The sequence below is a fragment of the Alligator sinensis genome, unplaced genomic scaffold, assembly GCF_000455745.1.
Source record: "Alligator sinensis unplaced genomic scaffold, ASM45574v1 scaffold237_1, whole genome shotgun sequence".
NCBI lineage: Eukaryota > Metazoa > Chordata > Crocodylia > Alligatoridae > Alligator > Alligator sinensis.
Window position 1 is genome coordinate 5209389 of NW_005841849.1, and position 26760 is coordinate 5236148.

General features: G+C 41.7%; 1 protein-coding gene across 1 annotated transcript in view; it reads right to left on the minus strand.

The window, feature by feature from the left end:
* The window catches only part of LOC102384482 (glypican-5-like), a 628050-nt gene that overhangs the window by 157871 nt on the left and 443419 nt on the right, over positions 1–26760 (minus strand). The window contains exon 10 of the mRNA XM_025209865.1: positions 7878–8028. Coding sequence (XP_025065650.1) covers positions 7878–8028 — 151 coding nt within the window. The remainder of the gene's footprint in view (positions 1–7877; positions 8029–26760) is intronic.

Below are 26760 nucleotides of genomic sequence, written 5' to 3' on the forward strand. Positions count from 1 at the left end.
CACAGCGGCCGTATCAGCCGCTGCGGGAAGATTTAAAAACGCCGGTGGAGTGGGGAGAGAGAGAGAGAGCCGGAGAGAGAGAGCACGGGCAGGCAGCGAGCTCTGGCACAGGAAGGAGAGGACCCAGCCTGTGAGACTCAAGCAGGTAGCTCAGGGAAGGGCTTTAAGCCTTCTGCGGGAGGCAGAGCAGGAGGCAGACAAGGAGTGCAAGCAGAGGCACTCTCTCAGTCTCCTGAAGCGGCGTACACTCAGGAGGCAAGGGAGCTCCCTGCTTGGGGTAGAGAAGAGGAAACAACTGAGGATCCGAGCGGGAGCTGGAATAAGGGGGATAACCCTGAAGCTCCTCCTGACTCGGAGGGGTATTTTCTATAAAAAGGAAAAAAAAAGAGAAACCTCTCCAAGAAGGGATAGAGAGCGACTGGAACCCGGAGAACCGGTCTGAGGCCGTCATACGAGACCTGGAAACATCTGTAACGCATCACCCAGCGGTTGGCGCATGGACGGGGTGTAGGGGAGGCGGAGCCCCGTGGAACACCACGTCGGATGACCGTGAGTACCACCGTCTATTGGGAGGCCCATCTGAAATAAGATCTCCACTGTAGACCCCTCTTAATGTGCGTTTAACATCCAAGTTGTGGCAAGAGAGTTGAGGGGAGGGGCAACACCCCGATAGACTGGGCGGAGAGAGGGCGCAAGCTCCACAGGTGCCCACTAGGGCTCCCCTCACAGATTACTTGTGGGCTCTCACCCTCTCTGCTTCACTGGGGACTCTACTTCCGGTCCCCCTGACTGGTGTTCTGCCAGGCCTTTTGGCCCAGCTCCAGGCATCTGGCCAGCCAATCAGCCCTGGCATGTAAAAAATGGGCCCAAGCCGACGAAGGAGCTGTTCCCAGCTCCTTCCGGCTTGTCCATTTTTTTTCTCTTTGATCTTTATCCGCAGTGGTTCTGCCCACCGCTGTTTCTCTTTCGCCTGCTCCACTTCTCCGTGCGGCGTCCCACCACCTCCCAGCTCCATGAGGTAAGCCCTTTTCACAGGTGCCTCTCTTCAAGAAAGGGAGGAAAGTGGATCTGGCAAACTACAGGTCCATCAGCCTGACCTCTATCCCGGGGAAGGTCTTGGAAAAGATCAAAGAGGCCATCCTTAACAGACTGGCTGATGGCAACATCCTGAGGGATACCAGCACGGGTTTGTTGCGGGTAGGTCTTGCTTGACCAATCTCATTTCCTTTTATGACCAGGTGACCTATCACCTGGACAAGGGGGAAGAGATTGATGTCATATATCTTGACTTTAAAAAAGCCTTTGATCTGGTATCTCATGATCACCTCTTGGCAAAACTGGCTAACTGCAGCCTCGGCCTCCCTGCGATCTGCTGGCTGGGGAATTGGCTCCATGGTAGGGCCCAGAGGGTGGCGGTTTATGGAAGTCAATCGTCATGGTGTGCTGTGACCAGTGGGGTCCCCCATGGCTCTGTCCTAGGGCCTATACTATTTAACATCTTCATTAATGATGTAGGCATTGGTGTCAGAAGTGGACTGGCCAAGTTCACCAATGACACCAAACTCTGGGATAGAGTGTTCACACCTGAGGACAGAAGGGTGATCCAGGCAGACCTTGACTGTCTCAAGAAATGGGCGTATGAGAACCTGATGGCGTTTAACACTGAAAAATGCAAGGTTCTCCACCTTGGGAGGAAAAACCTGCAGCGTGCTTATAGGCTCAGCAGTGCTATGCTGGCTAGCACTACAGATGAAAGGGACTTGGGGGTCATGATTGGCCACAAGATGAACATGAGCCTGCAATGCGATGCTGCGGCTAGTAAAGCAAGCAAAATGCTAGCTTGCATCCACAGATGCTTCTCAAGTAAATCCCAGGACGCCATTCTCCCATTGTACTCGGCCTTGGTGAGGCCGCAGTTGGAGTGCTGCGTCCAGTTTTGGGCTCCACAATTCAAAAGGATGTGGAGACGCTTGAGAGAGTGAAGAGGAGAGCCACATGCATGATCAGAGGTCAGGAAAACAGACCTTATGATGAGAGGCTGAGAGCCATGGGACTCTTCAGCCTGGAAAAGCGCAGGCTCAGGGGTGATCTGGTGGCTACCTATAAGATTATCAGGGGTGCTCACCAGGATCTGGGGGAATGTTTGTTCACCAGAGCAGCCCAAGGGATGACAAGGTTGAACAGTCACAAACTCCTCCAGGACTGTTTCAGGCTGGACATATGGAAGAACTTATTTTCTGTCTGAGCCCCCAAGGTTTGGAATAGACTGCTGCTGGAGGTGGTTCAAGTACCCACTTTGAACGCCTTCAAGAGACATTTGGATGTTGCTGGGATCCTATGATCCCTGCTGACTTCCTGCCCCTGGGGCAAGGGGCAGGGCTCGATGATCTTCCGGGGTCTCTTCCAGCCCTAATGTCTAAGAATCTATGAAATCTAAGAATATCTTATATAGCCAATCCCTGAGACACAGTACTATTTCCACAACCTTCCCCTATATTTAGAACAAGAATTACCCATAGTAACTGATCAACAGAGATCCTAGGAATCTGTTTAGCCATGGAAAAATGTGGACTTTGTGTTTTTACAGAGAATCTATAGAATCGCTGGAAAAAAAAACTTACTGAAAATAAACATATATTTATAAGCCAGCCGTTCTCATGGCTGCTGCAACAGCTCACAGAGGGGGGGAGAAAGAGGCGCACAGAGAAGCAGCCAAGATGGTGGCTGCACCTCCTCCCTCCACCACTGCTTATCCAAGAAGGCTACCCATCATGTGGCCCCAACCCTCTCTGCCAATCAGCAGAAAGGGGTGGTGCCACTGCCAGGGCCCCTAAACTAGTCAGCGTTGGGGAGGGGCTCACTGAGGAAAAATGCAGATTTGTATGTGTTTTTATTGGAGAATTTTGGGTGTTTTTAGCATGGAAAGCTAGGATCCCTGCTGATCACAGTTGGTAAGTTAACTTTTTTTTATATCTTCTACCATATGTAATTCTTAGACAACTGCCAGTTTCCTGAGAATGTGTTTATCTTGACTGTAACAAAATCATTTGAGCAAACATAGGTGGGACAGTACATATAATTATATTACATGTAAATGCCTAAGTGGTGATCATTTAGAGATAATAATGGATTTGGTTATAAAAGACATGCAACTGAAGCAAACAGCAGAGCAGCACTGAAGAGTATGCAGTTGCAACTCTTAATTTAAGATGTTAAGAAACTGATTCGTTTACCTGACATCCAGAAAAGATTTTTGATGGCTGGAAAGTGGAAATATCAAGGTTTCTAAAGTATAAAACAACTCCTGACTGAAAATGGCTGTGACCAAAAACTTGGAGAGAGATGCATGCATACCAGTAGGTCTACTTGCAGTATAGAAGCACACACGGCCAATTTAAACTGAAATGAAAAGCTTACACATCAGGTCCAATCCTCCATTGGTTTACTACAGAAACAACTGGGACAATAGTGAAATAATAATGCTAAAGAGTGTTTTAATAGTGCTCAAGTGGAAGATTTTAAACCAGGTAATCCAAAGGATGGTAAAACTCCTGGTGCTTTTGAGGTTTATCAGTCGAAAAAAGGCAGAGAAAGACTATCCAACAGCCTTACCAAAAAGGTTTGTTAGAATCTGTACTAACAGCTGCTATGCTCTGTAATGTATAAAGCTAGACAGTGAATCATACTCAATACACAGGTTATTTTCATACATATATTAAATAAATAATTTAGTATAGCTTTACTGGATTTTGATTTTAGCATTTGAGAATCAGATATTTAAACATATCCTCTTTAGGGAGACTCCTCCATACAATACTGCTGTTTTAATTATAATTGCTCTGTCAAACTAGTCTACCTTATGAAAACCTTATTACACATTTCATCATATGCCATAGCAATGCTGACATTTTAGGATTATCATTTTGGGTTTCACCAAAAGCCACTGCAGTCAATGGGTAGATTTTCATTGATTTTTGGATAAGGCTGTGATTAAGTACTTGTCTATTAGTTTCAGAAAGTCTCATTCCACTATGTAACTCAAGTGAGCTTGATTTCTTGCATTTCATTTCCACAAAGCAATACTCAGTATACTCTTGGTTGATCTCCAGTTCGGAAATACAACTATCTTCTATGCTATGCAATTAAAAACACCATATTTGCAGATGCATACCAAGAGGAAATTAAACAAAATTGATGATTTTTATTCTACTAAGAAAAGGAGTTCTGCAATAAGATAACTCCAATTTTATCGCTTAATTGCACCTAGATATGCAAACCAGATTTATGGATAGTAGCCTGCATACAGTATAATAAGTTAAAGTTAATTATGAAATACTACTGTAATTGTCACAAGATGCAATATCTATTCACTCTTATGAATCAAAAGTGTATGGTAAAATTAATTGTAATTACATTTTTATTGGATATAATCCCTACCAAATCACTGAAACAGCTAGTTATGCAAATGTAATACTTTTTAATCCAGGGCAATATCAGCATAAAATATTTTATTTGAGCAGACTGCAAGCTAGAAAGTAAGACACATTATGTAGCTTCCTTATTTACCACTACTAAAGTTAGCTATAAACACAGTATTTAAAGCTGTAATTTTTTAATAACTGAAACAGAAAAGCATAAATAATTTAACTGTATATACATAATGTAACTGTCCATTGAAAAATAGTTAGCACCTGGCTATTATTTATATCATATCATATGAAAATATTACTTAATCCATTTGCCACTATAATCACCTGAGACTCAAGCATTTAGAAGTTTATTCAAGAGTCACATGCAAAAAAAAGAACAATAAAATAAATAAATAATTTCAATGACATTGTATTAATCTAAGTTTTCCAGTTTCTATTTGGAGAATGTTTGAGAGCAGATGGAGAATGTCTCTCCTTTATTTACTTTTCAAAATTTTTCATGACTATACAAAGTTACCCTGCTTCTGAATGGCTCACATAACATTTATTACAAATATTTGATATTTGAATTTTGAAGGTCATCTTGTTTTGACTAGTTACATGCTTTTTGTTTCTTCCTTATGTGGCTCACCAACACAAGGCAAATTTCAAATATTTATAATTCAATCTGCCATATGAAATATTTCTTCATAAAAATGTAAATTCTCTTTTAAATAGATTCATTTTTTTTCCAAATACATGCTCAAAGTGAAAACAGATAAAGGCTTATAAACACAGCTCAATCAAAACTTGTTTACAAATGTGAATGTATATCTACAATACATTTCCCAAAGTGTTCACTCATCCCTAAAAAATATGGGAGATGTAAGAGGCAAAGAATATCATGCCAGGTGATGCATTAGTTAGTATTTCAGAAAGTACATCATTGCATTGAAAACCTTAATTTCAAGACGTAATTTCTTGTATAAACACATGCAGTCACAAATGCCCACTGGTTCTATAGGCATGGGTTTTTTTTTGCCCATATGTGTGTAAAAAATACAGATACATGTAGGCATACACACATTAACACAGAATGAACACACATGTACATAAACCAATAGTTTGTATAAACCAATAGTTTATACAATTTGATTTGGTTGGGCTGATAAGAACTGTCTTGTCCAACTGCCATACACCAATGTAAAGTTAGCCACTGGGAATATAGCAAGCATGATCTCATCATTGCTTGTTACATTTAGTGGTGTTTTGATGAATAGTAGGTGGGGTCCTGATACTAAGATTACACTTCATGTGGCATTGGGCCAGGATTTTTTCCAATACACTGTGGTGGATGCATCTAAGATTTAATTTTATACTGGGTCCATCTTTATTCAACTGTTATCACCAACATCTGCTCACCACAAAAATAATACTTTATTCCTCTTTCAAGAATTTATATTTTTGGAAGCAAACTGTTTGGTGCATTATTCAAAGCATCAATGCAACTGATAGATATTTGTACTTTAATGCCAGCTGGGACAATATAGATTTTCTATTTACTTGAATACACTCTGCAATCTAGGAAACTTCCTCCACTAGGATGGTGGTTTCTTTATAGATATTACTTAGTCTAACAGTGACTCTTTAATCTGACTGTCAAGTGCTACATTCCATTGCAGGGCAGGCAACATTTTTGGCTGGAGTGCCAAAAAAACTTCAATGTCTACCTTGTAAAGTGCCAGAGTGCTGGCATACCAGAAAAACAAAACCGGTCAGGGGGGTACATGGCAGGACACACTGTATATTAATACAGTTAATAATCATCATTTTTTAACAGTAAATACTAGGTTTTCTACAAATTTTAAACCTGGTGTCAATAAAAAAAACTTCATATATTACCTTTGTCCTTGTGTAGTCTTTTTTTGAGCAACACATAAAGCAACACATTGTGCAGCATGTTGTGATGAGACAGAGAAAAAGAGAGAGAGAGAAAGAGGGACAAAAAAAGAGAAAGAAGAGAAAGAAAAGAGAAAAAAGGTGGAGACAGAAAAGGAGAGAAGAGAGAAAAAAGAACAATGGAGAGAAGAGAGAGGGAAAAAGAAAGAGAGAGAATGAGGTAAAGAAAGAAAAAGGGAAAAAGGTGAGAAAAAGAAAAGAAATAAGGGGAAAGAGAAAAAAGAAGAGAAGAAAAAGAAAAAAGAAAGAAAAAAGGAGAGGAAAAAGAGAAGAAAAAGAGAAGAAAAGAAAAAAGGGAGAAAGAGATAAAAAGAGAGAGAGAAAGAGAAGAGAGAAAAAAGGGAAAAAGAGAAAGAGGGTGTGTCCCTTGCCACCTACATCTCCCATAGTTACCGGCCGTAACTCAGGCCCACTGCTCCAAGGCAGCATCTGGTGGATGGAGGCAGCAGTACCCCAGCAGCATCCACCAGGGCCGGGGTGCTCAGGCCTCCCCTATGGTCCCAAAGCAGACGGAGCCTGGGCCTAGCCAGGGCTCATGCAGACAGACGCCCCATCCCACCCAAGTGGGGGCAGCAATGGGGTGCTGAGTGCCAGGGTCGGAGGCTTGGGGTAAGGTCCAGGTGGGGGGTGGACAGCTTAGCCGAGCCATTGAGAAGGCAGCAGCTGGAGGAGAGTGGGTGCTGGGTGGGAAGTGGGGGCTGCCCTGAGGCTCTGCAAACTTGGGCTATGGTGGGTCGGTGGTGGAGCCCAGTGACACCAGACACGGGGCCCACCTCAGCCCACAGAGCTCCATGGGGATGGCCTGCAGCTGCCCTGCCCGCAAGGGGACATTGCCTGGCTGGGTCGGGAGACTGGGCTCAGGGGGCTCCCAGCTCCAGGTCTGGCCTCCCTGTGTGCCAGGCACAGCATGAGTGGGGCAAAGTTGCCCCCAGTGCAAGGACCCAGCCATAGTCCTGACCACAGAGCCCCCAGGGCCCCAGGAACAGCCACCACAGGCAGTGCTCAGGCCTGAGCTGACTGGGAGCCTCCGGCACATCAACCCTCCGCAGCACCTGCCTGGGCCCTGGCCTTACCCACCCGCAGCTCCCCTCCAGGGCCAGGCTAGGCTGGAGGGCACAGCCCAGGGACAGGGGGCAGGGTCAGCAGAATGCAGATAGCGTCCCTGCCTGTGTTCTCCTGACTCAACCCCCAGTGCCTGCTGCAGTGCTGGGACCTGTGGCTGCTCCAGAGAGCCCAGAGCAGCAACTTAACATTTTTTTTTAAAAAACAATTTCTTTGCACGCCACCTGGTGTGCCGAGGAAAATGTATCTGCGTGCCACTAATTGGCACGTGTGCCAGGGGCTGTCTATTCCTGTTCTATTGGATTACTGGCCAGGTATGGTATTGCAAACTTTCCAAGATAAAGAAAGCTTGAATGTGCAACAAACAATTCTTAAGCCTTGTCCACTCATGCTCTAATGAATTTCCAAAAGTCTGTGGATTTGTGTAGGTCCATAAATTGCACTTACCTGTTATATGAGTCCTATCACCAGATCCTTGACAGCCATCCTCATCATCACAGTCCCCACTTGATTCCACCTCCTCACTTTTTCCATCCCCACTGCCAGCTTCTCTGGAAGCCCATCTCTCTGACTTCAATTTTGTCTTCTCAGTATCCAGCTAAAGTAAAAGAAACAAGTCATTGGTAAGTTATACCTTTATCCAAATCATTGTGCTAGTGACAAAACTTTGTTCCTCTATGGTACCAAGCATCTAATTTGTGGACCTGATCATGCTGTCATGATTATTTAATTCTACCAGTCAAGCTAGTACCATGATTTGGGTTATTTCATAGAATCATAGCAAAAAGTAAGGTGGGAAGGTACCTCAGGAAGTTATCTTGTCCAAACCTCTGCTCTAGGCAAGATCATCCCTGTTTAAACCATCCTAAGACAAATGTTTGTCTAACTTGTTCGCAAAACCCTTGGGAATGACACACACAACTAGCAGGCATAATGCTTGTAACATTAAAAACACCATTTAACTTGCCACAGGTAAAGCAGGAGCCTGAGGACACTACAGGTGCCTTGCCACTGCAAGGGCAGGAAGTAGGGTGTTAGAACACACTCAAGTGTATTTAGCTATATTAATGCTTCCTTGAGGTTTATTAGAGAGGACTTGAAGGTGTGTATAGCCTTGCATGACATAATCAGTAGTTTGCATGATTGGGTTCTTTTAGGGTTCTGGCCACTTTACAAGATCCTCCCCAAAGCCTGCAACTGCAAGTTGTTGACTGAGCCTCATCTCAAATCCAGGATACATTTGTTTCAAACACATTTCTTGGAATCAATACAGAACAAACACAAGCTGTTTTTGGAGTCAATCTGAATTCATTGCATTAAGTCACGCTACATGTAGTACTGGGTCTACTTACAAAACAAATCTTTTTGATCTTTACAGACCATCACAACCTTTCCTAAGGGCTGCAGTTGCCTCTTGCTGCAGCTGTGGGAAGAATTTATTTTTGCCTCAACATCAGCCATTCCAAAGATTTTTTTAAATATCAGGTAGTTTAAAATGGTTTTTCATAATAAAAATATTTCAGGGAAAAGGAAATTCTGAGTTTCAGGCACTGTCTGGTGCTGCAGGTGGCTGGTCTTCGTGCTGGAGGGGGGAGTAGGTGGAAGGCAGCCGGGAGCTGGAGCCTCGTGTGCTGGGGCAGGAGCCGCCTGACTGGGTATCTGATGTGTGGCACACAGCCCCACAGCTTCCCCACACTACCTGTTGCCCAGAGTGGTGCAGCAGGGACAGGAGGAGGAGCTGCTGCAGGTGGGGGGAGCTGACCAGTACCTGGGTGACTGCAGCTGCACTGGGAACAGCCCTGCCAGGAAACTATGCATGTTGCCAGGGCCAGGACAGGTGGGAGTGCAGTGCGGGCTGGCCCAGGTAGGAGCGAACGCAGTTTGGCTCCATGAGGACCACTGAGTGGATAGCCATGGCCAGATGGCAGGGGTGGGCCACATCTGCACCACACTGCCTGGGCAAACTCTGCTGCATGTGCCTCATGTCTCCCCACTTCTTCTCCCCACCTCTGGCCAGCTCCCAGGACCTGGTGTGCAGGCAGCCTCCTGCACATATGCATACCCACACCCTCCCACACACCCTACACCCTGCCACACCCCCTTACCTGCCCCCCCCCCCCCCCCCCCCCCCCCCAAATCAGGACTTTTTAAAAATAAAATACGTTATAGTAGATGTTTGATTTTTAGTATATGACTATATGCAATCTATAATTTGTTAAAATGATATCTTGTGAAAGATTTTGTGTGTGTGGCCCTCAACAGCTCATCAAAACTCATTAAGTGGCCCTCCAGATGAAATTAATGCCCCTGGACTGCAGATTGGGTATCTCTTCTCAGGTGATGCCCTAACTGCCAGGCTCTGGTCATTCTCTCTCTTTTTGAGACTCATCATTGTTTAAGTGTATTATACAAAGTAGAGAAGTTGGAATGCGAGAGATCCACCTCCGGATACCTGATTCCCAAGGATAGAACTCTCCTCAGAGGGAGGGGACTGAAGCTTCAGATCTAGGATCAGTGAAAATGGAAATTTGAACCCAGGCCTCCTATATCCTGGGTGAGTGTTCTCAACATGAGGACATATAGGTGTACACCACCAGCATCTCTGCCACCTTGCTGTTGTCCTTGTTGCCCATTTTGTGAAGGGCACTTAAATCCGGGGTCAGTCTAGCCAGAATAATTTAAAGTATTTTGGTGAACTGCTGGAAGGAATGGTTTCTGCATTTCTGAATTTTGGTTCTAATTTCTAATTTTGTTTCAGCCAAAACTCAAAATTCAGCTCCCAATTAACCTGCGGCTGTAACAATTTTGGACATGCAAAGCCACATTTTTGGCAAGTAAGTTTTGCTGAAAAAACACATCCAGATTTGTTATGCTTTGTACTGTAGGAAACGTAGATGCACCATAACTGACAGCTCTGCACCACGAATAATACTGGTTGTCTCTTCTCCCTCTATGGCTGTCAAAAACTGAGTAGTGTAGGATTTGTTGTGGGTAGTGAGAGGGAAAGATAGGTATTGTTGTTGTAAACATTATTCTGGTTATGATGGAAAAGCCTTAGCTGAATAGGAAGATTTTGCAGTTTTCCTTAAAGTCTGTCAGACTCTGTATTTCTCTAATCCCATCAGGTAGGATTGTTTTACCCCTAATTCTCACAGATTTTGTTTTGGCATCTGCTGTTTGTCCCAGAATGTAGTTGTCTTGGTACTACATAGATGGAGATGTGGTTGCCTGTGTAACTGGGACCTTTGAAGGCTAGGATGAGAACTTAAATTGTCAGTGGAAATGGACCAGGAAGCAGGGTAAGAATGAGAACCATCTATTTGCGTGCGTGGAGTCCTACACAGTGGAGAAGGCAGGCAGGGAGTAGCATTTTGGTCCAGCAGTAAACTATGTTTTTTCCCAACTTCTCCAGGTGCAGCATGTGAGCACAACCTAAGCTGGAGATGATAAATGGGTGTACATATGCAGCCAAAAATTCCATACCAGAAAACACTAGAAGCTACCTTCTACTGGAGAGAGCTGAATTAATTTCTTTGTACTTGTTGGTCTGCTTATTACGAACATACCCATGATATCCTCTCACTGCAGGAAGATTAGCTTGTGGGTGGAGGATATGGGCATTAGCTGAAAAGGGTATTAAACACTGTCCAGTTGTTGTAGGGGATTGTTATAAACAAGCTGCTTGAAGTTGGGCATCATCATTCACAGGCTTAAAGCCTGATCTCATGGGATAGAAGAAAGCAATATTCTTTTTAACAAATGAGGAAAAAATCTGTGTGGGCAGGGGGAGGCTTATTCAGTTTCTTGATAGATTTATTGTGTCCTTACCATATAAGAGAAGACTCATTTATTGTTTGTGATAATCCTTTAGAATGAACAGAAATGGCTAAGTGGTGAATGGAACAGATGCAAAATTTAATAAAGGCTTTTAATGATTGTTTGCCAATCACAGCTGAAATGTTTACTGCCTGGGAAGGTATTAATTCCCTTTATAATCGGATTTCACTCGGCACTCTTGGTTCGATCCTGACCTTTATTTGCATAAGTGAATAACTGAGCAAAAAGGTGAAGGACAGAGAAACAAACTGTGTATCCACCTTTGGTGCATGGCAACATCTCTCAGGCATTCTGATGCTGTTGAGTCCCCTCTTCAGGAAAATGCAAACTATCACATCAAACCCTTGTAACACAGCACTGTGTGGCTCAAGGCCTACCACGAGGTACCAGTTTACTCCTTTCCACATGCACTCTTCGGTAATGGCACAAAGACTTACCTTGCACCCCCTTCTGTGGGACTGGTTTACTAACCAAACATTGCAACTGAGTGCCAACCCAGATACAGTCCTCTTCTGATACCTCTACTTTTACTTCCCAAATTCTGCTTTCTCCTAGAGTTTTTTCCAGCCATGTCTTCCACAGCAGGAGGTACCTCCCAGCTAGTGGGAAGTAACACTCTGCCAAATCTCCTGAATCACAGTCCCCTTCTCTGCCTGAAAAACCTCTTTTTTATCAGCAGCTAATACTCTGACCACTGTCAGACTTGTTGCCTTGACTTAGCTTCCGTGCAAGATCCATGAAACATTAGCAACAGGACACATGCATATGCCCAAGGACTAGCAACACATACATCATTCATGCCTTCATGTTTCATTCACTGCATGTTGTTGTGGGACTTTTTATGTATTACCTAACAAAGCCCCAGGTCATCTCTGAGACAGCCATGTGTAGTCTCACCTCTGCAGCACAGAACGCATCTCAGCAGCTTCTGCAGTGCTAGCCTTTCCTTCCCCTTTCCCTGAAAAGACTTCTCCAGGGATATGAGAATTTGCAGCAAGAAAAGGAAGAAGGCTGAGATTGGATTGGAATCAGGAAGGACTTGGCAGATGGCGGTTGGTATAGAACAACACTGGATATTCTGTTCCTTATGGTTCTGTATACCATCCTTAAATAAAAAAAATACAACGTGGGGCCATATTATTTATTCTGTATAGCTTCCTCAAATGTCCTGGAGGCAGACATGACCAACAGGAATCCTTAGTATTTTAACCTAATGGAGCTATGGAGTCAAGGAAGTTGTAGGGGACTCTACTGTAAGGCAGAACTAAAAAGAACATAAAAATCCACTGCAAATATGGCCCTGACATGATAGGGATTCCAAGAGTCCCTCCAAGTTTGGAAACACTTACTCCCATAATCTTTTGCACAAGCTGGAGTGTGGATAAATTCTATTTGTACAGTTCAAATGGAATAGTACATAATCTCTTCAAATTGATCCTGTGCTACAGTCCATATACCATCTTTCAAATCAAAGATCAACATAGCAATTATTTCACACCTTATAAGAAAAATCTTGAACAGGTATAACTTTGCTGACTAGATTCTATATCTATTGATACACATAAAGATCCATGCACTCATGACTGAAATGCAGACACCTCTGGAAACTATGCACTGTAGTTCACAATTGGAAGTAAAGAATACAGTTTTTTGAAATTCAGAACTAGAGTTTTTGTAGAAGAAACTTCTTTTGATTTTGTCCAGGCCACTCTAGCTAATAACTCTACCTTAGTAAAAGAAAAAAAAAGACAGTGGGAGTTCAACCGACACGAGATAGGATGTTAGGACTTCAATCTTTTTACCTTACAAAAAGCTCACATGTCCAGACACACAATGCTTCCTAACATCATGCTGAGAGATTGGTTCAATACTGACTTAATTATGAAAGTACCAGCAAACTACTCACTGACCAGGCCCTCTTGGATATATGAGAATTGAAAACTAGTAGCCTATGTGTGTTGATTACCAATATCATATTTTTGCTTATGAAGAGGTAACATACATGGATTAGTATGATTCCTAGGGCCTAACCCAAAACCCACTGGAGTCACTGTAAACTCTAAGCTTTGGATCAAGCCCACAGTCCTCTAAACAGTGTTGGGAGTCTACTCAGTAATCCTGAATGTTAAGTTTTGTATTTGAGTTTCCGATTCAGTGAAAAAGTAAAATCATATGCAACTAGATGGGTCTAAATTACATACACAGTTGACAATGTACATGCATTTCACTTACTTGCGTCTGTCTCCAATAATATGCAATACCTAGGTCCCTCCAATTATGGGTCAGATCTTCATTTATTCTCTGGATCTTTGACCAAAAGCGTATTAGAATACAAATTAATTCTCACCCTTTTTACAAGGGCATATTGAATTAGTTGAGCCTCTATAATATGAATATTCTCACAGATTTATTTAATTGATTAATTAATATCCATTTAGCTTCTTCAGTATGTAAAAACATGTTTCTGCTAATTGCTCTCAAATCAATGGATTATTTTACTTCCTGATTGATCATATGCCTACGCATATATTAAGAGATAATTCAGTGAGCAGAATAACAAGTTCATTTTATTGAAAAATAATATTTTAAATGACATTTTTCACCACAGTTTCAAGTTTATTGGGTCAGTGGACATGGCAGCAAAGAGAACACACAATTTAAGTAAGCACACTACAGCTGTGTGTTTGGAATAGTCAGGCATGAATCCCGTATAACTATTTCTCAACCAGGCTGTTAATTTCTTTGCCATATGAGACTTCACTATTAATATATTCACATTCTGAAAAGACAGCCTCTGTATGAACTGATAGTAGTCTACCTGCTATGTAGGTTTAAGACATGTTTCACTTGATGATGCTTTTGTGGAGACCAAAAAATGACATGTGACATGCCTCATTTAGGAACTGAAAGTAAAGCATGATCTTTTCTCAAGGTGCTGAGAGTTTTCTTTTAAAAATGCCCTGATGAAATACATATTGTCATCTCCAGAGACAGTGAACTTTGCCAACTTTTACACAAATAATATAAAAAAGCCTAATATGGAAAATAATGTCACACATGACTCAATCCTTCCAGTTAGAATAAAATATTTTTTCTCATCCTGCTCAATGTGTTCTATTAAAAAACAAAACTTTTCTAAATTATTATTAAGTCAGCAATGACTAGGACTGAAAACCATAATATTCTGCTTTGTTCCCAGCCTACTGTATGAATGTTTTTCATCAGAACTGACAACATTATTGCTGCAGATACATGGCTGAATTTTACTGGTGTCTCGAGATGGAACACATATTTTGTCAATCCAGAAAATAATGATATAACGCATTTTAGTACAGAATAACCACATACATTTATTCAAAGTGTATCCTCCCTTCTGAGATAACATTTTCCTTTATACGTTCCCTTAGTCTCTGGTTTTAAAACTGTGTATGTCAGATACTTTTGTTTGTGCCTTGCATATTTACCTTGCACAGTTAATTTGTTTCTTTCAGCTCAAACAAACAAAATGAACTATGCTTCTTGGCAGATGCTTCCTCCAGTGCTCATGATGCTTGTATTTTAAACCAACTCCAAGAGGCTCACTGCATTTCCCTTAGTGCTTTCAGAGGGAAAGTATAACTCAATGAGGGGCCTTCTTACGCTCAATTTGATCAATAAACCAGACTACTAACCTTTGTAAATGACTTGGGCCCCAGGTATCATTCTGGTTTCCTCCTGCTCTATTTATTCAATTTCTTCCAATAACCTTTTATAACAAATTAAGCTTTATAAGTCATCTATACCATACTAGAATAATTGAATTTAATTGCTATGCATAATTTATGCAACCTGGTTAAGGAGTTTCAATGTTTTTAGAATTTCATTCCTGTCTCTCCCTGCCAACCTGTTCTCCTACATGATGTTTCAACCCCAGAGTGCCTACGTTTCCTTCTCTTTGGTTTTATCTCTAGTCTAACCTTCATTTGTTTTGTGTGATCTTTATATGATACTTCTCTACTAATGCTCCAAGTATATGCAAGTCATTTAAAATTTTGTTGCTTCTTTTAGCCTATTGACTTTTTCCTCATATTTTTGTGTCATCGATTTCCCGGTTGTTTTTATCTTAAAATCCTGATCAGTTATGTTAACTTACAGTGCTGTATATGTAAATGTGAATGGGAATGTGAATCTGTCTTAGAAGAAGCAAGCAAGCAAGCTGGTTTTTACTTATACTGTGAATGCACATCTCAGAGTTTATAGTGAATCAGTTTTTTGACTTGATTAGTGAAACCAACATCTTTCTGATTGCTAAGTGAAGCTTTTAGGCCTGAAATTATTTAGGTCTTCCCTGGAATCTTAATTACTGGAAAAACACCTCAAGCTTTTATAAATATTTGTATTTCTTCTAATGGGTCTTCCTATCATCTGTCTTCGGTCTCCTTTATCAGAATTTAGAAAGACTTTGATTTACTCTGCAAATATTGTCAATTTTAAATGTTTCTATTACTTGGCTAACCCTCCTACTGATTTGTCTTCAGGCATATTTATTTTGCCTTTCTTGCAGTTCTTTTCCCATTCTCAGGCCATGATTCTTTCAGCAGATTTTTGCTCCTTATTTTCTCAATCTCTCTTGTGATCTTCGTTCATTCTCTGCATATAACTTTTTCTGTTTTACAGCCTTAACTTCACTAAGTAACCCCTATAATCTTCTACCTTTGAGGCCTTAGTTTTGTACAAATCTTTGTTACCTTTTACTACCTTTTGCACTTCCTGTTTATGCAAAATTAATTTCTAACCTCTTCCTGATATTCTCACTGCTAGATAGTATACTCAGTACATAGGCACACATATATTCATTTACCTTTGAATACTTTCCATTACCCTTCTCTGTGGCTCCTTCTAATTTTGCTTGTCCTATTCATCTCACTTCCAGCATACTCAACAGAAGACCCACATTTCATAGAAAAGAAGTTAAATAATAATTATTTTTCTTTCAGCTGATTATAGATGTAATAGGATTATTTAATCAAGAATTTAAATTGGCTTTGAGAATTTTACCCTGTGACATATTACAGGATTACTACATCTATATTTGAGGTTAATTTTACATTTTTTTCTCAGATGATTGTTACAAGTGACTATGTTTATGCAGAGTACTAACAGTATAAGTTTAATACTCATTGAGCTTCATTTCCCAGTACATATGTATAAATCTACACCTGTATACATACATTACACCATAGAAGAGAAACAGGAATTTTTACCCTTGGAATAATTTCTGTTAATAACAAGGCTCTACAATAGCTTTGTTTCCCATTACTATGAACTGTCAGCTGTAATTCTGAATGATTTAAAGAGTGCACAAATAAAAGCAATCTTTTAGGTTTATGTCCTAATATTTTACCATTTATTCTTAGCAGCGATTTGTTTTTTTGTGAGGAGCAAGTATAAAAAGAACTGACAAAATTTGGTCAGTTCTTTTTATAAAGACAAGCAGGTCTCAAAGAAGAAACATTCACATTTCATTGATTTTAGGTGCCCTTAGATTATATCTCAGGGGAAGCTTAGCCACTGTGTGGAGATCCAACAGAAGCCCACTCTTGCATGGACCACTGATGGCTTGAGGTTGTAGCAGGATGTATGTGATACAAGGCCTTGTGCTATTCCTTTCCACAAAGGGGAATTTCATTTGCAGGTGGTTCATTTAATGCAACCTTTTCCAAAAACTGTAACTTGCCTTTATAATTGCAGTGCAATAAGTAGCATAAGAATAGAGCATATGGCTAAAAAATCTGTCATGTTAAATTAAGACTTTCTGTATCTTGCAAAAGCTAAAACATCAAATTTGTAAACAACTGAAAGCGTAAAATAGCCATGTTAATTACTTGATCCCTTGAACCAGTCAATTTCTGAGAACACTCTTGCTTCACAATAGCTACTGGGCACAATAATTTCTTGATGTAGATGCCTAAGACTTATTGTATTCTAAAAGGATTCTTGTGTTGCAGGAAAAATGAGGACCTTAAGGCATTTGTACACATTTCTACTGCAATGCTGGGCGCTTTTAAAAGCACCCAGCGCTGCGGCATATACAGTTGTATAAGTGACAAAATGCATGTCAGTGCTGAGAAAATGGCAGAGACATACTTTTGAACTAAAACACATCAAAGGCATTTTAGTTCAAAAGCATACTGCCACCATTTTCTGTGTGCTGACACTCATTTTGCTGCTTATACAACTGCACACAACACAGCACAGTGCACATCAGCTCACACATGGATTAGTCGGGTCTGCTCTGATGCACTGGATCTCCGGAGCTTTGGAACACGAAAATGTATGTGTATATATGCCCTTTGTGTCTTGCCTTCTAGGACTGGATTGCAAAAAGTGCCCATGCACTTGTTTTAGGCAGACAACAATGATGACTGCCACAGGGCCAGTCTTTATTAACTGGCTGAGATGCGAGACAGCCACTAGGATACCTGAGTCTCTACAAGGATAAATGGCTTGCAGACCAGTACACTTTATTTCTGGATGATTGGAACAGAGAAGCAGTCAGGCGTATACTGGTGGAGCAAGAACTGCAGGAATTTATGGTGGATTGATATCCACCTGTTATTTTTACTTTTATTTATTAAACTTATAAACCAAGGACCTCAAAACAGAGACAGGGCAGCATATTTTTGTGGAAAACTGGGAAGTGACATATGCCTATTCCTTGTTTCTTACTGGATGATTGTTCATGGTTTATTTTACAGCTTTCTACTTATTTAACACTATCAGTTGTGGTGTGTGTGCATGTGTGTGTGAAGAGGGCTGCAAATGGTACAACGCAGCAGAGGCTATATAGGTGTAAGAGACCTGGGTGATTCAGTTCAATGATTAGGACCAAGGTAAGGAATCAGGATATGAGCTAAGGATCCAGGATTAGCACCCAGGAGATGAGATGTAGGTCAGGGCTGGGGAATGAGGCTGGGAATGGGGGTGGAAAACAAGAACAGAACTGGATTCAGACCCAAAGCAGAGGGAGAGAGGGACTTGAATCTCCTACCATATCCCTGAATGTTGACCAGGCAGAGTGCTACTCCCAGGTGGTGCTCTCCATGCCTGGGTTTCTGCAGCATGTCCCATGTTTTCCCTATGCACAGTAGTGTTAGCTAGTTCACCCAACTGAATGTATTCAACTGGGGCAGATATAGGCCAAAATGATTTTCTACTCAACCTGTTAGCCTGACAGTGGTAAATTTGTAGAAGACATGGGATAGTGGAAGAGGAGAGGGGAAAGAAAGTACCATTTTTCATCAAAGATAGGGTCAAAGGAGACAAGACAATCATATCCAAAGAGGATACAGAGGAAAAATGAAGCTGGCCATGATTTTCATTTCTTGTGAGAATATATGATGGAAGATATTTACAGGTGAGATATCATCGCTTGAGAGAGCTCATACAAAAGAAGTTCTGAGGATTAGAAATGGATTTAGAGATAATGCTGGTGTTTACTGGGGTTCTGAAGACATGATGATAGAAAGGAGAAAAGAAACTGTAATGGGAGTCCAAGGGCGTGTGTAGACAAAATGAGGGGCATGTGTGCATGACATTTTAAAGTGGGTTAAATGCTTTTGCACTGCTTTAATGGAGTTGGTGTTTGCATGCATCGGCACTTCAATTTAGGACAAAGTGAACCCCGGTTTTATCTACACATGCCCCAAGACTTGCAAATACAGTAGATGTGAAAGCTAAGCCATGAAAGTGTGTGAGCCCAAGGATAAGACAGAAAAAAATACTGGTAAATGGAGGAGAAACTGAGTTGAGAAACAGGTCTGCTGCACTAGACAATGCAAAAAGAGAAAATAAGAAGAAGCAGATGATGGAGCAACAAGAAAGAACAGAGGAACAGATAATGGAGTTTTCCAGTAACTGAAGCCTGAGGAGGAATGTGGATATGTAGAAAACTGTGGAAAAGAATGACAGGTAGGAGAATCTGTAGACAACAAGAAGAATGGAAGAGATGAAGCAAGACGACATTCACAGTAACTCCAGGAGAAGGCAGGTCTTTGTGCCTGGGGGCTCCATGTTGAAAAAAGTAAGTGTAGGCTAGTTACAAGAGCATGTCTGAAGAACAAAAACAGGTGCTGTCTGCAAGAAGAAAATATAGACGGTGGGACCTGAGGCTGAAAAGGATCCCATGGGAAACAGGAAAATGTCAATACCTTCCCTTTGTACAGCACCAATTTACCCTGCCAGATTCCTGTCAGAATGGACAAAGGATAACTAAAGAAAGCTGGGGAATATGATCAAAGTAGGGGTGTCTCTAAGTATGGACAAATGAACACTTGGAACAGTTTCAAAAAGGGGGAGAGAGCTACTACTGCTCACGAATATGTAGCAGCTGTTGTGCTCTAGCTGCTATGCATGCAGGAGCCTGTAGTGATACAAGTGATCTAAATCACTCCAACTTTAACCCTGAATGAAGCACATAACTGTTACAGTATAACAGCTCCTGTGTGCTCCTAAGCAGCATCTCCTCCTCCTCCGCCTTTTGAAACTGCTCCAAATGTACATTTGTCCATACGCTCAAGTAATCTTCAAATGAATTCTCATAGTTCCTAGAGCAGGAAGGTGAAGACATGAAAAAGTTAATGATGGTCAACAAATAGTTCAAAGATCAGAGTTATGAGGAAAGGTTTATGGATGTTTGACTACTGGGGGCCACCCACAGAAAGACAACACGTGAGCGCCTAGGGATCGAGTCTGGCACAACTGAGAAGAATCAATTATCAGAACTAAATGGGGGAAGAAAGTTGGGATACTTGTACAATCTCCATGTTTAGTTTTATCACACAGGAAGAGGAAAATCAGATCAATGAGAGCAGGGTAATGGGTAAAGAAATACCAGGGGGAAGGCAGTTGAACAATGAAGATGAAAGAAGTGCTTGTGCTGATGAGAGTCAGGTAATCAATATAATTAGTGAAAGGACCACACCAAATATGTCTGAGAAATTAGGTGTGGTCAGTGAGAGACAATTGACAGGTTAGTGTAGCAAAATGGATAATTTAGAATTAATGGTGAAGGACATGAAACCAGCATTATAGGTTTATCCCAGTGGTTGGGGTAGGTGGGAATAATTCTGGGGGAGGTTTCCAGGCCAAATGGAATTAACAACTCTAAGAAAACATTAGGAGTAAGCAGAGAGTCTATAAAGGAACTGAGAAAGGATTTAACCCATAAAGGAAGCTAAGTCTTAGCTATCAGAAGCACAGCAATAGGGTGAGAATTGCCCAAACTCAAATGGGGTTAGATCATGCAAAAGAAATTAAAGCAAACAACAAAAGGTTTTTTAGCCATATAAATAAAACAGAAGGAAACAAGTACTGGGGTTGCTATGCGATGAGGATAGGCTAGAGATGAAGTTTTACCTATATAGGACACCAGAACTTAATTAATTCTTTATCTCAGTTTTTAAGAAGGATGATGTTGAACATGGGTGAAAATACGAGGATGGCTAATGGATCTGATAGCTAATGGCTAATAGGAGGATCTGAAAAAGCAATTTACCACAAATTAGACAAAAGCAAAATGTAAAGTGCGTATTGCATGCAAACTAGGAGTGCTAGATAATCACCATCCCAAAATTCTTAAATTTCTGGCATGATAGCAAGGATTTTTAATTAAATCAACTTGGCTATGTTATCCTATAAATGGAAGGCAACAAATGCCATAGCTTCCACTTAGGAAAGGGGGGAAGTGATCTTGGTGACTACAGCTCCATCAACCTGACATTTAATAGCAGCTTTCAGCTACCTGAAGGATGGTTCCAAAGAGGATGGAGCTGGACTGTTTTCAGTGGTGGCAGATGACAGAACAAGAAGCAATGGTATCAACTTGCAGCAAGGAAAGTTTAGGTTAGATATTTGGAACATTTTTCCCACTGGCAGGGTAGTAAAGCACTGGAACAGGTTACACAGAGAGGTGGTAGAATCTCCATCCTTGGAGGTTTTTAAGACTTGGCTAGACAGAGCCATGGGTGGGATAGTTGGGGATGGTCCTGCTTTGAGCAGCGGGTTGGACTAGATGATCTCCTGAGGTCCCTCCTCCCAACCATTATTTTGTATGATTCTATAACTGTATCTATGGGGAGTGGCCACAACTTAATGGAACAGGAGCTGGGTTATGTGGATCAACAGATAATCCTGCTCTGGGGTGGTGTAACTTTGAGCTGCATAATAATTTCTTTAAGCCACTTAAAAGTATTATCATGTGGGCAATTCAGGGGTTAAGAGCTCCAGGAGCAGCCCAAAATTAACATGTAACATTAAATGATACAGTTGCCTCCTTGAAAACCTAGGAGTTCCTTTCAGGTTCTATGTCTTATTTTATCCTAATTTGTATTATTCTGAAATTATTTTCCAAAATCAAAATCACAAAGCAGAGGCACTCACATTAACCGAATCTACTAGACTACTATTTTCCATCCAGTTTAATGTCTACTTAGGCAGGACCAAATGAGATGCTCAGTTACATCTGTGTTATCAATGTAAATGAGGACAGAATTTGGCTGAAGGAACTGATTAATTATTGCTCAGGTGTAGTCTGAGCTACAGCTTTCCTGTTTAAGTAAGCGCTCCTACTTATCAGGTTTTGGAGTTCTAATAATAGGACAAGAACATTCTATTTGATCAGACTTAGGAAGTGTGAAATGAGAAGTGCCTGCAATCAGCAGGTTGGTCGCACACCATCAATCCTGGAATGGCATCCTTTTGATAAGCTGCATGTTTTTATGAGTTAAGTAAGTAAACAGTGGCCTCTCTAAATTGTCTGAAGGAACTCAGCCAAACCTTTCTGGTTCCTTTGTACTCAGATAGCAATTACTTTTTTTTTTTTTTATTTGCTGAAGGAAATGTTTGTAACATGCTCCAGTGCATGTTAATTCTGTTTCATGTTCTTGGATAATTATCTGTTTTCAAGCTTTGTGCTAGTGAAGATCATTTTCCCAGTATGAAAAGTTTGACATTTCATTGGGAGGACTAGTGAACAATCAAAACCTCTCATTACTAAGTACCATTCATTGGGCTCAGGTTTCGGATTTGATGTCTCAAGTTTGAAAACATACAGGGCGGTAGACTTGAAAATAAATTCCATTAACAGCAGTCTTCAACAGCAATATCCATCTCAGTTTAAGGATACAAATGTGAAAAAACAGAACTGGTAATAAGACTGATAATTATGTTTATAGTTGAACATTTACCAATACAGAGACCTCATTTATTAATTAGCCAAATTAACTAGTTTTAATAAAGCTTGCATTCATTCCAAGTGAAGTACAACGAGCAAGCATTGCAACTGAAGGGAATGGCATCACTGTGCTACTTGGCCTCTATGGAATCTTAAACAATGGGTTTACAAATGTGTTCTCCAACCATTTTAAGTAGGAGATCACCTTTGGCATTTAAAAGTAACCCAAGAGCTACCATGCGCTGCCACCCCTCCCACCCCCAACCAGCAGGTAAGTCTGTGGGGAAGGAAGGGAGGGGGCAGATTAAGGCAGAGGGGGAAAAAAGAGGATTTGGGGGTGTACCTCCCCAGCAGGTAAGTCCCACCCGGTCGGGGCCCCACTCAACTTACCCCTGGTCCTGCCTGTGCGGCACTGTCCTTCACTGTGGGGGTCTCGATCTAGCCCCTGCCCCTTCCCTCCCCCAAGGACTGACTTGCTGGGCTGGGGGTGCGTGCATACATGCATGTGGGTACTCATCCCCACCCTCGGATTGACTCCAAGAGGCTCCAAGATCTACCGGTGGATTGAGATTGCCTGGTTGGTGACCACTGTATTACATGGTATATAAATCTTTAAACCAGTTTATCAAATGAGAAGTCCAGATCCTCACTGGTGTGAATCTGCATGTTGCATTCAATGGAGCTACTCCAATTTATACCAGTGGAAGATCTTACCCAGAGTATTTAATCTGTAAGGTGCTGGAGGATTTGCTGTGTGGGAGAGAGAAACCTCTATTTTGTGTGTGTGTGTGTTATGCATAGAGATACTTAACTCCATTATGTCAGGTGTGGGGGAAGAATGAGAAGGGAGCATTCTGGTCCACAGACCATTTACCATGGTATGGCAGGGTCAGAGGAGATGCCCTTGACTGGGTACTCCCTAGACTGAGATTGGCATAGGGGTGTTGCTGCTTCTTGTGTCTGCTTGCCCGCCACGACTTGATGTTAAGTTTGTGATTTACATAACGGGAGGTGGTTTACTGTGATGACGTGTAATCCTTTTACAGGCAGGATTCACACTCTTGGTAGTCACAGTTCAAAATGCAGTTCAAAATTGGGGCCTGACATTTCAGTTGCCCTGCAAACTGGAGCAGGTCACTGCTGGCGGGGAGCTCCTCCATCCCTACAGTCTGTCCACGTCTCCCGGAACTGCAACACAAACAGACACAACAAAAGAACAGGAGCCTTTGCACTCCTCTTACCCCCATCTGGGAGTGTTTCAGACTGGAGGCTCCACTCTCTCCTCTCCCCTTCCGGTCTCCACAGCTGCTTCTTATCTCCCTGCCAGTGCTTCTCTCAGTCAATCCACTGGCTTTTTTGCCAGCTGACAGTCAGCTTGCCCCTCAGGTGAATGTATTCCCCTGTGACTTCCTCAAGTTCCACTATGGGCCAGGTTTCCTCTCCCACCTGGCAGCCAGCAGTCTCTCTGCTGCATTGTGGGGAACGGCTGGGGGCAGGGGCACAGAGCCTTCTTCTCCCTCATTTGGCTATACACAGTATCACAGACCACAGTTTGGGAACCACTCATGACTTTAAGCTGTTGTCTTATCACTGCACTGTAACATTTACGGGTCCATGAAAAACATTTTTTTGTTAAATCAATTTCATTAAAAAATGAGGTGAAAGGGCACAAATACATACTCCTCTAATAGATCCCTGATGATGTTTTTGGAGAGCAAGAGTAAAGATTGTACCAGTTACCATTGCTGAGGTCTGTTCTGGCTGAGAATACATGAAATGGACTCTTAGGCTTCAGGGTTTGTTAAGGCATATCGATGGCTGTCCTATCCTTTTATCTTTTCAAAAAATACTAATGAGATTATCTGGTCAAAAGGATCAAAAGCTGTTAGATGATATGCTAGAGAAAAATGACAGCCATATTCTAGCATGTATAGTAGATAGTTATACTTCAGTAGCTGGAAGTTGGCCCAAATTTAGCAAGAGTTGAAAGTCTACAATGTATCTTTGTATCTCACTCATGCTGCATTAAGAAACTGCTGTTTTGGAGAAGAGGACTGTAATCTCCATTATTAGGGCTGTTGCTGTGCTACCAGTGCTTAAATAAGTACCGCAGGGAACAGGCATTTGTTCTATTGTTTTATGTCTACAACCTTGCATCCAGTTTCTAATTTTTTTTAATACTCAACAACTTTCCCATTAGGTACATCATTGTCACTGAAGTGAGAGAGAAGGTTCAGGCTGGACATCAGGAGACATTAAATTATGGTTGGGGCTGCCAGGCTCTGGAATGGGCTCCCAAGTGAGGTGGTACCCATTCCTGCCTGGGGCAGGGGGTCAGACCTGATGATCTGTTTAGGTCCCTTCTGACCCTAAGCACTATGATACTATGAAATCTCCTTGTTGAGCTTTCTGGAGTTTTTCTATTTCTGCATTTTTTTACCCTTAAAATTATGGTTCTCTTCTGTTGGTGGTTGTCATCTCCAGTATACCACATATGGCTTTGGACTTAGGGTAGTGCCTCTTATTCTTTCATAGCTTTACAGGCCAGAAGGGATAGATATATTAGCATCTAGGTTAATTTCCAGCATATAGGTGATAGAACTACACCCACTTCTCTTACACATCAGGCCTTTAAGGAAGAAGTTCTGCAATTTCTCTCTTCTTGATTCCTCCTTTTTCTACACACCTCAAAATTCTTCCATACTTAGAAGATTTTGAACAAGTAGTACTTGAAAACCAGGAGAAGGAACTGGCACACAATATGACCAATGAGCTCTCTATAGTTCAGTAGTAAACAGTCTATGGACTGTTGCTTAGGAACTCCAGAACTATTTAATATCAAACCACTGTAGCGAGAAGCACAGCCTTGAGAGGCATACATGTTCCAATAAATAGTTCCAGCACAGCTCACACTATGCTCATAAATTGATCCATGTTGGACTGCAGCATGACTACAATCTAGCACTTCGTTCACTAGGGGTGTGCAAAATGGGCCATATTCGATTTGGATTCATCCCAAATCAGGGACAGTGATTCGATTCATTGACTTGGATCACTGTCCTGATTTGATTTGGCCAAATCTCAATCTGAAGATTCGATGCTGATTCAGAGAATCAGTGATTCGACCATACACACAGCTTTAAATGTTTTTTCTACATACCTCGAGGTATCAGATGCAGCTCGTTATGCTGCGATGGTGGGGTGGATGGAGCATCCCCCAGCATGCTCGGTGGTAAACCCAGAAGTGGACCGGAAGTACTAACAATGTTCTAACGAAATCAGCGGGCCTGGCTGAGACAAGGCTATCAATAAAATGAAGAGCCACAGAAATCTGTACATCTGATTTATATACCTTTTCAAAAATAACCCTCTCCTGTCTGTCTAGCTCTTCATGTGTGCCTAATACTCTTCCCATGTATTACTGGAAGTTACAATTATTTATTACAACAGCAAGTAATTCAAAGCAAACAAAATGTAGGCTCCCATGTAGCTAACTTGTCAGTAATATTAATGACCTATCACTATATTAGGCAGTCTTGATGTTGCCTTGATCACATTCCTCACAGCTAGTCATTAAATACCAAGGAAGTGGTGGCACATGGAGATTATGACTGAAATAAACAGTGAGGTTAAAATTTCTAATGCACCTCAGCTGGACAATATCTTCCCTGCCTCCTCAGCAGAGTAAAGCTTTATCCTGCAGAGTAGTGAATAGTATTGACTCTCACTGTAGACAAGCATAGAAGCAGTGATTGTAAGAGGAATGGAAAATGCTGAGATCCTCTAAAGAACCACTGGCATGTCTATGAAATCTGGTTTAAGTTTCTTGATGTAACATAGTTATACTAGAGGAGGCCCCTGAAACATAATCTGAGTAACTGCAGTGACACTTACCATTGAACACTAACTGAATATTAACCAGAATGAGTCAGAATTTTGCCCTTCACCTTTATAAAGTCATTATTTCTTCCCTCTTTCTGAACTAAACAATCTGTCCCAAACATGGGCTACTGTGGGAGTTCCCCATGAACTCTCCCAGTCCTGGGCACAAATGAACCACGCACTTCACAAAGGCTGGTGTGTGATTTGAACAGAAAACCCCCAAGTCAGTCATGACAAAGTTTGAAATCTGCTTACTGACGGGGGAGTCTGTTGTTTATTATGGAGAGGAAAATGGATTAAAGGAGCCTTAGTCATAGGAAGGGAGCAGCCTTAACCTCCTCACTCCCATTCAAATCTGAAAGCTGCACTATTCCAATGAGTCTGCTGCCATTACACTCT